Source organism: Leuciscus leuciscus (genome assembly GCF_965113295.1).
Source record: "Leuciscus leuciscus genome assembly, chromosome: 3".
Classification (NCBI taxonomy): Eukaryota; Metazoa; Chordata; class Actinopteri; order Cypriniformes; family Leuciscidae; genus Leuciscus; species Leuciscus leuciscus.
Window position 1 is genome coordinate 31,232,552 of NC_138727.1, and position 16,749 is coordinate 31,249,300.

The 16,749-nt window shown below is 42.6% G+C and overlaps 1 protein-coding gene across 15 annotated transcripts in view; it reads right to left on the reverse strand.

The window, feature by feature from the left end:
- Positions 1-16,749, reverse strand: part of rims1b (regulating synaptic membrane exocytosis 1b) — an 88,518-nt gene that overhangs the window by 49,852 nt on the left and 21,917 nt on the right. For all 15 annotated transcript variants that reach the window (XM_082164736.1, XM_082164739.1, XM_082164741.1 and 12 more), the window contains one exon: positions 2,872-3,140. In XM_082164736.1, the coding sequence (XP_082020862.1) occupies positions 2,872-3,140 (269 nt within the window). The remainder of the gene's footprint in view (positions 1-2,871; positions 3,141-16,749) is intronic.

Below are 16,749 nucleotides of genomic sequence, written 5' to 3' on the forward strand. Positions count from 1 at the left end.
AAAAGTAAAAGTAAATTTTTTAATTTCATAAAAGTTGTAATTGCTACCTAACACATTTGTTGTGTTAGTTTGACTGACTTCTAACTAGTCTGTGTTTAAGTTAACTAACAAAATAACATGTACTATAATATAGCTGTATATTACTGTGGCAAGGGGGGCGTGGTTCAGCAAAGTCTGTAGCGGGAGACAGAGAAAGGAGACAAGCGGTGCGTAAGTAGGTCAAGTGCAAATGACGAACACCTGTGTCATGTCGCAGTAATTGGCGTGGAGAGACCGGATATAAGCCGCAATGGAAAGAAAACGGGAGAGAGAGAAGGACCGATGACTCGTGTAAGATCGCTGGGGAAAGAGTATTCTGAAGAGAAATATTGGAAAGAGAGACAGAGCCTGTTTTATGAACTACTGTCTGTGCTATAGCAAGTCTATGGTGAATGCGCTGTGGGCGCACCATGTGTTTGTTGTTATTTTGAAGTTATTTGAATAAAAACGTACGAGTCCCAGTCACGCCGACCCTGTCTTCTTCCTGTGGCAGTGCCACTATGCAATATTTCCGCAAAAAGCGTAGCGGGCGTGCTGTTTCAATTTAAACTCCCGGGTGGGAATCCCGAAAGATATTCTCACCGATTAAGGCACGGCGTTTAGGTCACGGACAATTCACAAACTTTATGAATTATCGGGCATTAAATCTATTCGCACCAGTGTTTATCACCCACAAACAGACGGTCTGGTGGAAAGATTTAATCGCACGTTAAAAACCATGATTCGGAAGTTCGTTCAGGAAGGCGCCAAAAATTGGGATAAGTGGCTAGAACCCCTCTTGTTCACTGTGCGCGAGGTCCCCCAAGCCTCCACAGGGTTTTCCCCTTTCGAGCTTCTCTATGGGCGTCAACCCCGCGGGGTGTTAGATGTCCTTAGAGAGACTTGGGAGAAGGGACCTTCGAACAGTAAGAACGAAATTCAATATGTACTGGACCTGAGAACAAAACTCCACACTTTGGGGCGGCTCTCTATGGAGAATTTGTTACAGGCTCAGGACAAACAAAGCTGGCTATACAACAGGGGAACTAGACTAGATGTGAATTTGCACCGGGAGATAAAGTGCTTGTATTGCTCCCAACTTCTAGCTCTAAATTACTTGCGAAGTGGCCCTTCGGCAAGTCGGGGATCTCAATTATGAGGTAATATGAACAGATAGGAACGGGGCACATCAAATTTACCATCTCAACCTCCTTAAACAGTGGAGGGAGGCGGAGTCAGTGATCCTGGAGACGGAGGTGAGCGGAGAGGAGGATCTCGGGCCAAAGGCGAACACAAAAAGGCAATCTCTCGTGCTGGCCCCAGGAGGAGATCACCTCTCACCCTCCCAACTCACTGATGTGGCCAATTTACAAGCAGAATTTGCCGATGTGTTCTAATCCCTGCCTGGTCGAACGGATCTTATCCAGCACCACATTGAGAATGAGTTGGACGTGGTAGTGCGCAGCCGGCCATATCGCTTGCCTGAACACAAAAAAAGGTAGTTCAGAGCGAATTAGAGGCGATGCTAGACATGGGAGTAATAGAAGAATCCAGCAGTGATTGGGTGAGCCCGAGAGTTTTGGGCCTAAAACGGACGGCTCGGTTCGGTTCTGCGTGGATTATCACAAGGTGAACGATGTATCGAAATTCGATGTATATCCAATGGCGCGGGTTGACGATTTGCTTGATTGGCTGGGTACTGCTCGATTTTATTTGACGCTGGATTTAACGAAAGGGTATTGGCAGATCCCCTTATCTCCTATATCCTAAGAAAAGACAGCTTTCACAATGCCGTTTGGATTACACCAATTTGTTACACTTCCTTTCGGGTTGTTAGGGGCTCCGACCACCTTTCAGCGTATCATGAACAAAATTATCCGGCCGCATGCTGCATATGCCGCTGCCTATCTGGATGACATTATCATCTATAGCAATGACTGGCAGCGTCATATTCAGCACTTGCGGGCTGTCCTGAGTTCGCTGAGAGGGGCTGGACGGCCTGAGTCGGGCGGTGGGGGTATGTGGCAAGAGGGGCGTGGTTCAGCGAAGTCTGTAGCGGGAGAGAGAGAAAGGAGACGAGCGAGCGCAGAGCCTGTTTTATGAACTACTGTCTGTGTTAGAGCAAGTCTATGGTGAATGCGCTGTGGGCGCACCTTTTGTTTGTTGTTATTTACAACTTATCTGAATAAAAACGTACGGGTCCCAGTCATGCCGACCCTGTCTTCTTCCTTCCAACCTTGAACCTCATCACAATTACTTTGATACACTTTGATAACACAATACTTCCTAAAATGTAACACTGAAACAAGCATTTTCTGTAAAACAGAAAACTTTGAAACTTTAACTAAACTTTAATTGAATTGAACACTATTGTAAAGTGTTTCCAAATCTGCAGTGAAGTTTCTAGTCAGTCTGAAGAGCTTGATTAGCTAGTCCAGGTGTGTTTACCTAAACTTTAGCTGTTGGAGCTAAAACTCTGCAGGACAGTGGCCCTCCAGGAGTATGTTTGGACACCCCTGCAGTAGCACAAGATGCTCAAAATAAGGAGCAAGGTGTGACACAACAGTCAAAAGATTTGTATGGTTGTAGCAATGGTAATTCTTACTGTGGTTTTACCATGCAGCAATACTAAATAAAGATAAATAATAAAAAAAATCTAGTTGATCTTTCCCAAGAGGCAACAAATCAACCACTGTGATCTATGCCTAGTTGACACAATACCCAACAGCATATTTATCATTGTCTGTTGTCAGTTGCCACCAGTAGATATGCACTACTGCACTGCATACTTTATTTTGATCAGTAGAGCCACTAAGATTAGGACTGGCATGTGTGTAAACATTTTTGGCCTACTTGTCTCGTGGTGGTTCACTGCGGGAGCGTAAGGTGGGCATCGTATCTGCTCCCTTGGTGGGGTCACCAAGACCAGCGTTGGGTGGCAGAGTGTTGTTAGTGCCCGGAAGCTGGGATCTGAAGCGCAATCTCCTGTCCTTCTCCAACTCGGGGCCACTGAGGGGAGCACCCACACTAAGAGGCCTAGCCCCAGGCCCTGATGAAAACCATTCTCCTGATTTAGTTAGAATTTCCTGCTGTTTCCTGCACAGGTTACATACCCACATTACCTGCATAGACAAATACAAGTGTTATTAAGGGAGGCAGCGATTGATGATCATTGTCAATTATCAAGATGTACAGTACAGCTAATACTTGAATTAAATTATGTTATTCTTTTACAGTTTTTGAAGACATTTAAAACAAACAAATTTAAGACAAAGAGACAGACATATATATATATATATATATATATATATATATATACATATATATATATATATATATATATATATATATATATATATATACATAACCACATACTATACTTACATACAGTACATACACACATTCACACTTTAAAACACATCAAACACTGGACTTTCATTATATATTTAGCCAGCACAAATTCAATCTAGCAATTTCAAGGAAGTAATAGGAACTGACAATGTTGAGCAGGTGTAAATATGAGCTGCGATATTATTCAAGCGATTCAAGTCAACCAGACTAAACAATCAAACTCTATCAGATATAAAAACACATTTTAAATTTCATCTACTACTTAACACAGTTTCCTATATTTGCTGCACTGCGCTAATTGGTGGCTATAATTTTAAAAGTGATTCAAAGATTTTAGATCTAGTAGGGCTGCCCTCTAGTCCGCCAAATGTTAGTCAATGAAAAGAAATGAATAGTCGACCACATTTTAATTAGACGGTTAATAACAGAAAGAAAAAAAAACTCCACAGGAAGTGGCAAAGTCACGCATTCCGTGATGTACAGATTGTAACACGACTGGTCCATGTGGTAATTACAGTATGTCGGGCAAACATTCATCTATCATTAATTTACCTAACTATGGCTTATCATTTGAAACATGTAGGGAAACATGTAGGGAATGTAGGGAAACATGTAGCCTAACATTTGCCACTACATAGCCGCTTGCTCTAATGTTAGCCTAGATAAATGTGCGCTGTCATTTGGCGAATATCCAAGTGTTCATGTGGACAGCGGAAATAACTTACATTTTTTATATTTTTTTATATTCTCATATCCTTTTTGTCCATCCATTGAAAGTCCGCACAATCAAAATCCCATGCATTAAAAAGTATTGATCAATACATTTACATAGCTCATCAAATATGGGTAAACATGAAAGATCAACCATTCTTGCTTGACACACGAGAACAAAGCTCAATGGTTCTTCTGGACGTTCCAACATGCTTGCATCACATGCCAGAACAAACCTCATTTGTTCTTTCGCATAAAACAAGCAAGTTTGACCTTTACCAAATTTCATGCTCTATATATGTTTGATCAATGTTTATATTATATTATATTATATTATATTATATTATATTATATTATATTATATTATATTATATTATATTATATTAATTGTGTCTATTCAGAAGACTTGGATTAAACCGCTCGATTCATATTTTATTATAAATAGTCTTGATGAACTATTTGAAGCATCTAATGTTGTGTTAGCTTTCAATGAAGGTACAGAAATCAGGATTCATAAAAAAAAATATCTTCACTTATATTCACAGAAGTTTCATTTTTGGGTGAACTATCCCATTAACCCTAAGGTTGGTCCAAGGTGGCTGATTGATTAGCTTACACCTGATGTTAGATATTCTTCACCCTGCCTCCTTTTCATCATGGTTTTATAAATTATATATATGAGGATGATGAAGTAAGTTTTGTTGGAAAATATCCATGAATGAAATAAACATAATCAATCAATCAATCAATCAATCAATGTTGATTTATTTTATTATTTTGGTCCATTTAAGCTCTGTTTTGTTCAGTTCTTTTGTGTTGACAGTGTTGGCAGCTATGCTTAAATTCAGCTTTTTTTTATTTTTGCCTCCTGCTGCAACTTAACGTGACAGAAGTACAGACCTATAATGGATTTAGCGGCAGTCAGAATCCTCCTTCTCTTGCATGGGAACCAGTCTCTGGAGGCACACATGCATTCTTGGACTTACAATATCTGGTCCATTACGACGATGCCGGCCTGCATGTATTTTTCTGGGCAGGTTTGAATAAGAAAACAAGGACATGCCTGCCCAGAGACAAGCCTCCAGAGAGCTTTATGGATTACATGGAATGGTTCATTCTCCCCAACGGTTCACCATTTACAATCTGCGAGAGCAAGGAGGAAATCAGCACACCATCCCCAGCCACCAGCCCAGCCCTGGATTGTCCCAGCGTGTGTCCAGGTGTGTGAGCCGGCTACGTCGCTCATGCCTATGAATATACTGGTGGAGTTTGAGGGGATGTCATGGAGCCCCAATTCCTCATCCATGGCTGGAGAATTACTGATTGATTTTGAAAGTGAGTGCATCTTGCCCCTTACTGTTCCCTGCATCGAGCCTGTCACTGCTAACAGCATCAATTTTCCTGAGTTTGTGTTCCTGTTCGGCATCGGCCAAGAAGGCCGGTCCTGAATGTTTGTGTCCTCCTCTCTAGCCAGTCTGTTCACCCTTGCCTGTATTTTCCAGTCCTCGAGCCCTACCTGCACTACTTTTCCTCTACCCTTCAACTCCCTTTCTGGTAATCATTGGGTCACCTTGGTCAGAGTATTTGCCAGCTCAGCCCATGATGATTGACCCAGTAGCTCCACCTAGGACCTCCGTGCCCGCCACTCCTCCTATTCGGCTCCACCATGGCTCCTCCCTCCCTCGTCTCCACCTGGGTCCGTCCTCCTCTTGGCTCCACTTTGGTCAGCCGTTGCACTGCCTGCACCACAGACTTCCGGTCCTTTACCTTCGGCTCGTCCCTCCAGCCCATTGCTCTGTCAGGCGATGCCTTCCCTCTGGCTTCGCCTTGGTCGCACCGCCTTCGCCTCAGTCCTCCAACACCCCGACTCCACCTCAGACACCTCATCGCTCCAGCTCTGCCTTGCTCTTCAGGACCAGCATCGTTGCTCGGTCCCTGGAGTCCCGTGGCTCCACCTGGGTTTCCACCTGATAGCTGTATCTTGGTCAGTTGTCTCCCTGGGTCCAGCAGACATGCCTGGCTCCTTTCTCCCTTGTCTCCACAGTGGGTCTGCGTCATGGCCCTTCTGCTGGGGGTTCCAACCTGGCTGCTCCCGCCTTCTCTGCCCTGGCCCTGCCTGTCCTGGTTGCCTAACCTTCACTCACCACCAGAACCTCCTCCCACCCTCCAGTCTTTTTATGTTTATGTTTTAAAGGGACACCAGGCAAGTCTGAGTGTTTTTTCTCTATGAAGCTCCCCTAGTGTCTGGTAGTAAATGCTTTCAAACACTCTGTCGTAAAAACAAACTGTTGTCCCTCCCCCCTCGCCACGAGCAACCCAGCTGATCAGCTGTCAACCCAGCTGAGCAGAGGAACCGGCTATTTCAAAACCAGTTATGTCTTGCGTTTTGCAGGCTTCTGTTTCTCTCAGTTCTCGCCATTCTGACCCGGTCCGATATTTACTCAAGTCTGACTTCTTGCTCGGTCAGTCTCCTGTTTCCTCTTTCGTTGGTCCTCCGACAAAGATTTCCTAGCTTTCTGCTTCTTTTTTACAGGCTCAGCCATAACTCAATCTATCGTTGGCCTTTGCTTATAGCTAGCCGGTGCTTGAATGGGGGCGTGTACATGTGCAGTGCCGTCAAGCAATTTGTTACATCGCGAGACCTGATATCACGCGATACTTCCTGACGGCGAGGCCGGCGGCCTGTGTGTGTGTGTGTGTGTGTGTGTTAAAATGGAGATGAAGTATCTTCTGAATAGGAATTAAAAGAAATCAGTCATCCTAACTGCAAAAGTTAATATATCATCAGCCTCATATTTGTTATATATCTGCTTCCTATTCTCTTTCATTTTCCCCAGTGAAGCCCCTTATTATTGAGCCCTGTAATAGTTCATTCATGAGATGGATGGCTGAGTCTTCCTAAAATAACTCAGCCGACACCATATTTCTTCACTTTCCTCTACCCATATTTCTCCCACCTCTCTCTCTTGCTTTTTTTTTTTTTTTTTTGGCCCAGCCAGCAGTACAGGTCTGATCTGACATGATTAGCAGGAATGCTAAATCAAATGAACAGCTCTTGCATTGACAACAAGTTCATGGCTTTAAAAGCACAGAGGTCCAATCTATTGATCTAACATTACGCTCTTAAAGCACCCTCAGAATTGCAGTAAATCAAAGCCTATTGCAGTACATGACAGCTGCTGTGGCTCTTGTCCTCCAAAAAACATTTGGATGAGAAGAACCACCCTTGTTTTTTTACTGATCTCAGTGATTCTACAAGCTTAAGAAGGAAGCCAGAGGTCTGTAAAATACAAAACTGTATAAATCACATGGACACCATGCAACTGACACTGCATGTTTTATCAATTGGATAAATGGCGTGAGAACGGAAAAGCAGATATCACCCAAATAGCCTGTAATGTTGTAGTCATCTTTAGCGCTCGATGATCGCAAACTGGTTATGAAAGCAAGAGCTTATGATGCACAAAAACAGGATGTTTCGCAACAGACACAGACACAAATGCTTAATTTAAGCAATAACAATCAGTTTTATGATGTTAAGACAGAGGTTTGATATTGCATAAAAGTTTGAATGAGAATAGTTTGACTTTTAACTATTCTATGCTACAAACACCTGTACTCACATGTCAGCATCCTCCTTGATAATAGATCCCCTCTCACAGGGTCAACCTTCAACTCCATGAAAATCCAATACAAATTCTTTGAAGAATCGCCAGTACAAGATACCTTGCCAACAAATGCGTTTCATTTCGGTGTTGACCCGATCTTAAAGAGGAGAAAGGCTGTTCTAGGACAGGATGGATATGAGGGAGAGTGAGAGAGAGGGGAAGAGAGAGCATCATGGCCTGATTGGATCCAGTTGGCACGACTCCAGCATAATCTGAGGTAAATCAGATGTGCAGAGGCCCACAGCTGTCAGCCAGCCAGAGAAACACTCTCGGGAAGGATTAGCAATCCCTGCTAATCCCACCACGCTATTGCTAGCCCTTCACCATTATTCAATCCATTGATGAGACAATGCTGCTGCGCTCTTCCCCTCAATGCCATGGGGAAACTACCATTGATCAACATTTATCTTGAAAAGAGGGACCACAGACCTCAATTAAAAACTATCACGTGCTCTTATTGCTAAACAGAAAGTAATTCACTCTTATTGGTGAGAACTGGTGTCAGATCATGATCAGATGAGTTTGTTTAGGAACAGAAAAAATCAACACCAAATGTTAATGTGCTTCATATAAGACTAGATGTGTAGATGGCTGGATTACTCATCACTAGTTTTGTGCAGTCGAGGATGGGTAAAATAATCCAAGGCTTTAATCCTTGAATTAGATCGAATTCAAGCTACGCGCACAATGGGGAATTCACTTTCTCTCCATTTTTTATTTAATTTTTTTTCTCCAAAGGCCAGTTCACAACAATATCCAGGGCAAGCTTCTCATCTTGCGAAGGCTTGATTCAAGAGCCCCTCTCCCAACTAGAGAACTGAGGAGAATGTAGGCCACTAAGGCCTGGCCATTGTTATGAGAGAGAGAGAGAGAGAGAGAGAGAGAGAGAGAGAGAGAGAGAGAGAGAGAGAGAGAGAGAGAGAGAGAGAGAGAGAGAGAGAGAGAGAGATTAAATCAGAGAGAGAGAGAGAGAACAGTGGTTTTACTGTATTCCTGAATAGCATGAAAAGGATTTTCTTGTGCAGGGGGATCACTAGAAACTGAGTATCAGAAGACCCAATAAAAAAACAGACAGCAAACAAGCACAATTGAATTTAACTGCAGACCTGAGGTCAGCACATACTGTTTGGAAAGAGAGAGAGAGAGAGGGATGAGAGAGAGAGCATTGTGTGTGTGTACATTTATGGGTGTAAATGAACTCTCTACTGTTCTCTAAGAGAAAGTGTGCCAGCCACCCCCTGCTTTGGTGAATACTGTTCTCCATGGTAACCAAATCAGTGAGAGGAGACTTACACAATGTCCTCTACAATGTAACTCTCCAGTATAGAGAATCATGAATATCACAATTATTTGCACTTTTAATTTAACTTTTCTCAAGACTAATCTCATGCAACTAAAAACATGAGAATGTTAATTAAGATATTTTAATAGTGTTTCATATTTAAACTTCAGTAACACAAAAATATGTTATAGTTGTTCAGTTTGATTCATATCTGTGAATCATTCAAACAGTTCATGTCAGTGAATTCAAAGGTTAGCTAGTTTGCGGCATAGAGAGACAAAAATGGCTGATAAAAGCATTATGTGCCTTTTTTAGTGCCTTCTTTTTAAACTTCCTTTAAATCTCTGTGTGACTAATTATAAAATCACAGAAAAAAATAAATGACCTTATATTTTAAATTATATGTAAGGCTAAAACCATTTTCCAAAATTATATGTTTACATGTTACCCTTGAACCTTTTTTAGGGTGCCATCATTTATAACTGACTTTGTCCTATTAGGGTAAATTATTTTTAAATAGTCTGAAACTTCACACACATTCAAAAAAAAGTTCATCTGAAAAGTAGTAAAAAAATAAATATATATCTTAGTGTTTCAAAAAACATTTAAAAGCTTTATTAACATTCTATTTCATCTTTTGCTACTATATTTCATCTGTAACTCATATGTAAAAATGTCAAAAACTTGCCACAATTCAGATTCATCTTCACTGCCTGGAAAGTATAGTGAATCATGTCTTTAAGTGTTTAAAAAAAAACAGTTTTTTTCTTGGAATTCCAAATCAATGGTTGTAGCACTACTAGTGAAAGTCAACAAGACTCTTCTTTTTCCGTGTAGCCCATCACTTTCCACACGTAACTTGATTTTGACTTGTTTAGTTATCATCTTTGGAGCATTAATAGGTAGTGGCATATTTCCTGACCTCACTATAGTGTGGATCACATCTTCCAAGCTGGCATAGGATAATGTACCAAAATGCCTGACTTTCATAACAATATATAACTTATATTCTTTATCTCTGCCATCACCCTCACTGCTTCTATCCTCCTTGATCTTCAACTTCTTCGTTTCTAACTATGACCTTATTTTCTGATGCACTGCCGTCACTATCATAAGTACTTTCTGGAAAAGGTACAGCTTTTCCTCTCTTTCTTCTATAAACTTACTAACATCAACCTAAAACACAAGCAAAAAGGCTATTATACTGACTGCCGGTACAGAGCAATAATGCTAACTGCACAGAAAATATGTATCCCCTAAAACTTCTGTTTTAAAAATGTAGGTTGATATTTTAGAAAATGGTAATTTATGTATATCCTAGTCGAAAATGAACTCACAATGGAGCCTTGAAAGCATGTGACCTATGTGCTAGTGTCTCCTTTACTTCCTTGTTGTATTCCTTATGCTTGAACATAAATTGTTATTTTATTGGCTGAAGGGGATGTCATATGATAATACTAAAATGAAATTGTGAAAATTTTGGGGTTGAATATATGATTGATTATTGCATTTTAAATGAAAATTTCCCTGCGTAATTTATACATGACGATATAGCATAGAGAGTTAAGTTTGATTCATTTCTGTAAATTAGTTCTCTGTGAATAATTTCAAATGGTTTGTGTTATAAATGAAATGGGGGGAAAACAATTATTAGTTTAGATTTCTTTACTCAAAGATCTTCACTGAAGTTTTTGCATTTTTTATCTAAAGTATTAGTAAAATTATGTGAAAAGAAAAGTTAAGTTTTAATCATTTCTGTAAATCAGCTCAAACTGTTTGTCAGTAAATTCAAAACTTGATTCAATGACTCATTTGCATTATAACTCAAAAACGTTAAATGAAGCCTACGTATGTGGCATTTTTTTATAATATAGTCTATATTTATCGATAAATGATCAAAAGACTAGCAACTATCAAGGTACACTTTAAACCTATTACTCAGCCCTAAAAAAGTGAATATAGTGATATGACTAGCTTTAAAGGACAAAAGCAGTAACATGATACTGAAGATAAATGAACGAGGTGGGACTGAGAGGAAAAAGACAGTCTATTGCATCTGCAGCGTTTGGAGAAAAGGGCTGGGGCTCAACTGTGCTAGTTCAGAAGAAATGGGTTATGAAAAATAACTGCCTTCCTCTCAAAAACTGACAGATCTGCTGACGCAGTGTCCATTGCACACCTCAAAGAGAAAACTTGCCCATACATCACAAATACACACAGCTAGGATCCAGCGAAGCACTCAAGGGACTTTTAATATTAAAGAATACATACACCTGTGTCAGGCTGCCTATATATCAGTATAGTTTAAAGGGGTCATATCATGAAAAACCAAATTGTTCCCTGATCTTTTGAAAAATACATATTTCCCAATACAAATGCCCCATTCTGTTCCAGAAGAAATACTATCCATGCAATTATAGCTGCCACACATCAATCCAGACACATCATACAGACTCCTAAAGTAGGATGACCATATTCCAGGACATGTCCGGCCGGGATTTCGAGATCGCCCAAAATATCCGGGATACGGCTTTTGCTTTCTCGTCGCCATTCTTTTTGTTTACATGCACACCTTTTGATTCAGTAGGACTGAATTAATTCCGATTGGTGAATCTAAATGTAGTGTTTACATGAACGCTAAACAAGTGATCGGTTGATGTGCGTTCTAGCATTGCTAAGAAAATTCCTGTGTTTTCGTCTCGATCGGGATCCGTGTGAAGCAGAATGCATGACCTGCAAAGCTGGCACGTACGTGTCAGTGTCAAATAATGTAATAATGTAAACATAATGAATGGTGACTGTAGAAAGCAAAAGCCGAATCCCGGGCATTTTGGGCGATCTCGAAATCCTGGCCAGATATGTCCTGGTTAAACAGGACGTATGGTCACCCTACCTAAAGGACTTTCATATTTGCTTGGCCAGCTCAACCACTGGCAGACCAAAGGAGGACTGAAAGGAGGAATAGCATGTACATACATCAGCATTTGTGCACTCTGTGTGAACAGAACAGGGATAAATATATTCCCTATAGCCAGCTGCTGGTCAGAAGGGATTGTTACACAGGTAAGTAAAGCTCATTCCTTTTCCAAACAACATGGCTAATGGCTAAGCTAAGCAGTTTTAACACTAAAAGGCTGTTAGGAAGAGATTGCTTCTTTATCTTGTTAGCAAGCCACAAGCATGTTGCTCTTTTCAAAACATTTCCGCTGCTGAGCAATTATGACATACTGTATGTACAGGTAAGGGCTTGATGGCTAAAGCCCAAAGTAAACTAATATAAGTAGTAAAAAATGTGTTTTTAATAAAAAGATTGGTAACACTTTATAATAAGTATGCAGTAATAAAGTACTTACAAATCATTATATATAATATAGTTACTATAGTTAATTGTAAATTGTAGTCTATACATTGTTATTTATTATATATGTGTTGTATATATTTATAGGCTACATACCAAATAGTGAATTCCCTTTCGAGGGAGCTCGCACTGCGTCGATAACGACACTTAACGACACTTAACACTCTTAGCGTAGCGCGACACGACGCGTACAGCAAAACGATGCGTACACGTTTTTGCGTACAGCAAAAAAAGCAAAAAAAAAGACGTGCGCTTTTGTGTGTCTGTATACAGCCGGCAATTGCGCTTCGGGACACATTGTTTTTTAGCAAATGCACGCTGCATTGTCCGCCCCGAAGGTTTGCGGCCAGGCAGTGTTCGCGTCCGCACACCGAAAGTAGTTTTCGATTATTCCCTGCCGGTCCTCCGCTTCAGGGTGTCGAGAACGAAACCGAAGGAGCCTCCCCTCCGTGGAGCCCTCAGGAATTGATGTCTGTATACCGCCGCCAAGTGCGCTCGGGACACATTAGTTTCCAGCGAACGCATGCTGTAGTGTCCGCCCCAAAGGTAGCACTCACGTCCGCACACTGAGAATCATTTTCAAATACTTCCTGCCGGTCTACTGCTTCAGGGTATCGAGAACAGCGCTCGAAAGACAGATCACATCTGAGGACTGGTTTGTCACGATAGATCTAAAAATCGCTGATTTCCACGTATCCATCCTTCCATCTCGCAGGAAGTTCCTGAGGTTCGCTTTCGGCGGCAAAGCGTTCCAATATCGGGTTCTTCCTTTCGGCCTAGCACTCTCCCATTACACCTTTGCCAAGTGCATGGGTGCAGCCCTGGCCCTGCTGAGGCTCCAGGCCATCCGTGTGCTAAACTATATCGACGACTGGCTTATTTTGGCTCAGTCTCGAGAACTGGCAATTTGGCATCGAGATGTCGTCCTTGGCCACATTCAGAGCTTGGGTAAGACTCAACACAAAGAAGAGCATGTTGACACCAGCCCAGCGAACTATGTTCCTGGGGGTGGTGTGGGACTCGACTTTGATGCGGGCACGAATGTCTCCTGCACGTATCGAATCCGTCCTGGCCATGGTGACCAGGATGAAGCACCATCACTGTAAAACAGTTTCAGAGACTGTTAGGGCTCATGACAGCTGCGTCCAACATGATAAATGCTGCACACGAGGGCTCTACAGTGGTGGTTGAAAACCAAGGGGTTTTCCCCGAGGGGGAACACATTCTGCATGATAAGAGTGTAGATGCCTTCTTTTCCTATCAGTGTGGAAGAAACCTTGGTTCCTGTCCCAAGGCCCAGTGCTGGGAGCGCCATGTCACAAGAAAACCGTTTTGACAGACACACCCTCACCCCACTCTCACTGGCTGGGGCGTGGTCATGGACGGTCGCTTTGCGCGAGGTCTGTGGCAGGACCATCATTCTTCTTGGCACATAAATTGCCTAGAGATGTTGGCGGTCTTCCGGGCTCTGAGAAGCTTCCTCCCAGACCTCAAAGGTCACCACGTTCTTGTGAGAACAGACAATACGTTGGTGGTGTCCTATTTAAATCACCAGGGGGGTCTGAGGTCGCGCCCTCTATCCAGACTGGCGCATCAGATCCTCCTGTGGACCAGAATCGGAGGGCAGACATCCTGTCGAGGCAGGGGCTTAGGCCTGGGGAATGGAGACTTCACCCCGATGTGGTGAAGTTGATATGCAAGAGGTTCGGTCCAGTGGAAGTGGATCTGTTCGCATCTCGAGAGACAACACACTATCCACTGTGGTTTTCTCTCACGCATCCAGCTCCACTGGGGTTAGATGCCATGGTGCAGATGGCCTGTATGCATTTCCCCCAATTGCTCTGCTCCCAGGAGTTTTGGAGAGAGTCAGTCGCGACGGGGTCAGTCTACTCCTGGTAGCCCTGTTGTGGCCGGCCTGAGACTTAATATCACTCCTGGCGGGCCCCCCATGGTAGATTCCCATCAGGAGGGACCTGCTTTCACAGGCGGAAGGCTCAATATTCCACCCTCGGCCAGAGCTGTAGAAATTGTGGGTCTGGCCCCAGAGGGGGCCCAGTACCTAGAAGCCGGTCTGTCGGCAGGAGTGGTCAATATTATACTCAGCTCCAGAGCTCCGGAATGTTTTCTCCACTTGGTGTAGAGAGCGTGGCCCCAGTTAACTGCCCAGTGGATTCAGTGCTGGAGTTCCTCCAGGATCGCTTCTCTGCTGCTCTTACCCCCTCAACACTTAAGGTGTATGTGGCTGCCATTGCGGCTTTCCACACTCCACTAAGTGATGGGCCTTTGGGAAGACATCAACTGGTCGTACAATTCCTTCGAGGTGCATGGAGGATGAGGCCTACGACTCCAACCAGAGTCCCCACATGGGATCTGGCAGTGGTTCTCGAAAGGCTTGTTGAGGCCCCCTTCAAACCTCTGGAGTCGGCTGCGGCCAAGAACCTGTCACTTAAGGTGGCCTTTCTCCATGCTGTCCTCTAGAGCCCTCCTTTCAGGGGCAACTATACATGAGGTATGTGATGCGGTTGGCTGGGCCACTCCGCACACATTCTTAAGATTCTATAGTCTGGACCTTCCTTTTATGCCGGGCACACGAGTGCTCTCGTCCTAAGTTGTGCCTGAGACAGCTTCATGCTAGGACAGGCAGACTTTGTTGTGGCATAGTGGGCTTTTGTTCCCCATAGTGTCGTTATCGACGCAGTGCAAGTTCCCTCGAAAGAGAACGTCTCGAGTTACGACTGTAACCGTTGTTCCCTGAGAAGGGAATGAGACACTACGTCCCTTTGCCATGCCTCCTCCGGCCTGGGAGCGACTTGCTTCATCGCGAAGCTAACCCTGTTGTGTGCTGGAGTCCCTTTGTAGCTTCCGTGTATGCTGTCACACGTTACGTCATCACGCAACGCCAATAGGTTTGGATTAGTTTAATTCATACTTCAGACGTGCTACACTAAGTGGCGTTCCCCATAGTGTCGTTATCGACGCAGTGTCGCATTCCCTTCTCAGGGAACAAGGGTTACAGCTGTAACCCGAGACGTTTTCATTCATTGTCACTGTAATTAACACAATTATTATTGCTTAATTAGCTAAAACTATATGTTGGTTTAAAAAGTAAGTAACCTGAGAGGTCATTTAAATTAATTCAATGAAGGAGATTGGTTTAATCAACAGAAACTCAAAATACTATGTTATCTGTGTCAGGGTTCTGTCAATTTGGTCTAGTTCTTGTGTTTGTGACAGAGCCCTGACGCTCATGTATTTTCAAGTCTTCGCCTGAGCATGCGGTTTCGGGCGTGGTGTTTGGATTTCGGCACTCATGTCTAGTTTGGTTTCGGTTCCGTGTCGGGGTTCGGACACTCACGCTCCATGTCTTGTCTCTCGTGTGACCGTATGGGTTGTGTGTTCATTCACTCGTTGTGCGCTCTTGTCTCAAATGTCAGAGCTTGGTTTGGTTTCATTTGCCAGGCGTTCATGTTGTTGTGCTCTGTGTAACACACAACTAGTGTTTTCATCGGCTTTTTGTAATGTTGTCACGTGGCTTATGAGTGTTCTCATTAGCTGCGTGTTCGTGTCTTGTTTTGTTTGTCATGTTGTCACGTGGCTTATGAGTGTTCTCATTAGTGTCTTGTTTTGTTTGAGCACATGGCTTGTGATTCTGTTCGCTGGCCATGTGCTCATGTTTTTGTCATGTTTGGTGTGAGCATCGTGTGTTTCCTTGTGCCATGTGCTCTCCTGTCGATTGTCTAACCCCTCCCATTTTGTTACCTGATTATTGGTTTATTTGCCCTACCTGTCCTCCCTCATTACCTGCCTTGTTTGCTCCCTATTTATTCTCCTTGTGTTTCCAGTCCTGTGCCAGATTGTTAACACATGTTTACCCGCTGTATGTTCCCTCTTGTGTGTTTTCCTGCATTTTGTCAAGTCAAGTCTTGCTGTCAATCGTGGTTTCCTTGGGGTAGTTTTTGTTTGTTTTTGATTTTTATAACCAATAAAAATATCTATCTATCTATCTATCTATCTATCTATCTATCTATCTATCTATCTATCTATCTATCTATCTATCTATCTATCTATCTATCTATCTATCTTTTAAGGAACACTTAATACTAATGCAATTACTGTCTAATAAAGGTTGGTTTAAAGCACTTAATTAATGACATTTTCCAATTTTCCTTGACCTAATCTAAAGTGAGAACTATATGCACATCTTATCTTCTAATTATTACCAGGATATAAAATAAGCCTCTTACTTCTTCACAGCATCAGTAGGTGCGTTGACGCCATGTTGTAATTACCGTAATGATTCAGAACTGTAAAAAGGTGTCATGTGCTTCTAAATATTGCAGTTACAATGTGTAAATTCGTAA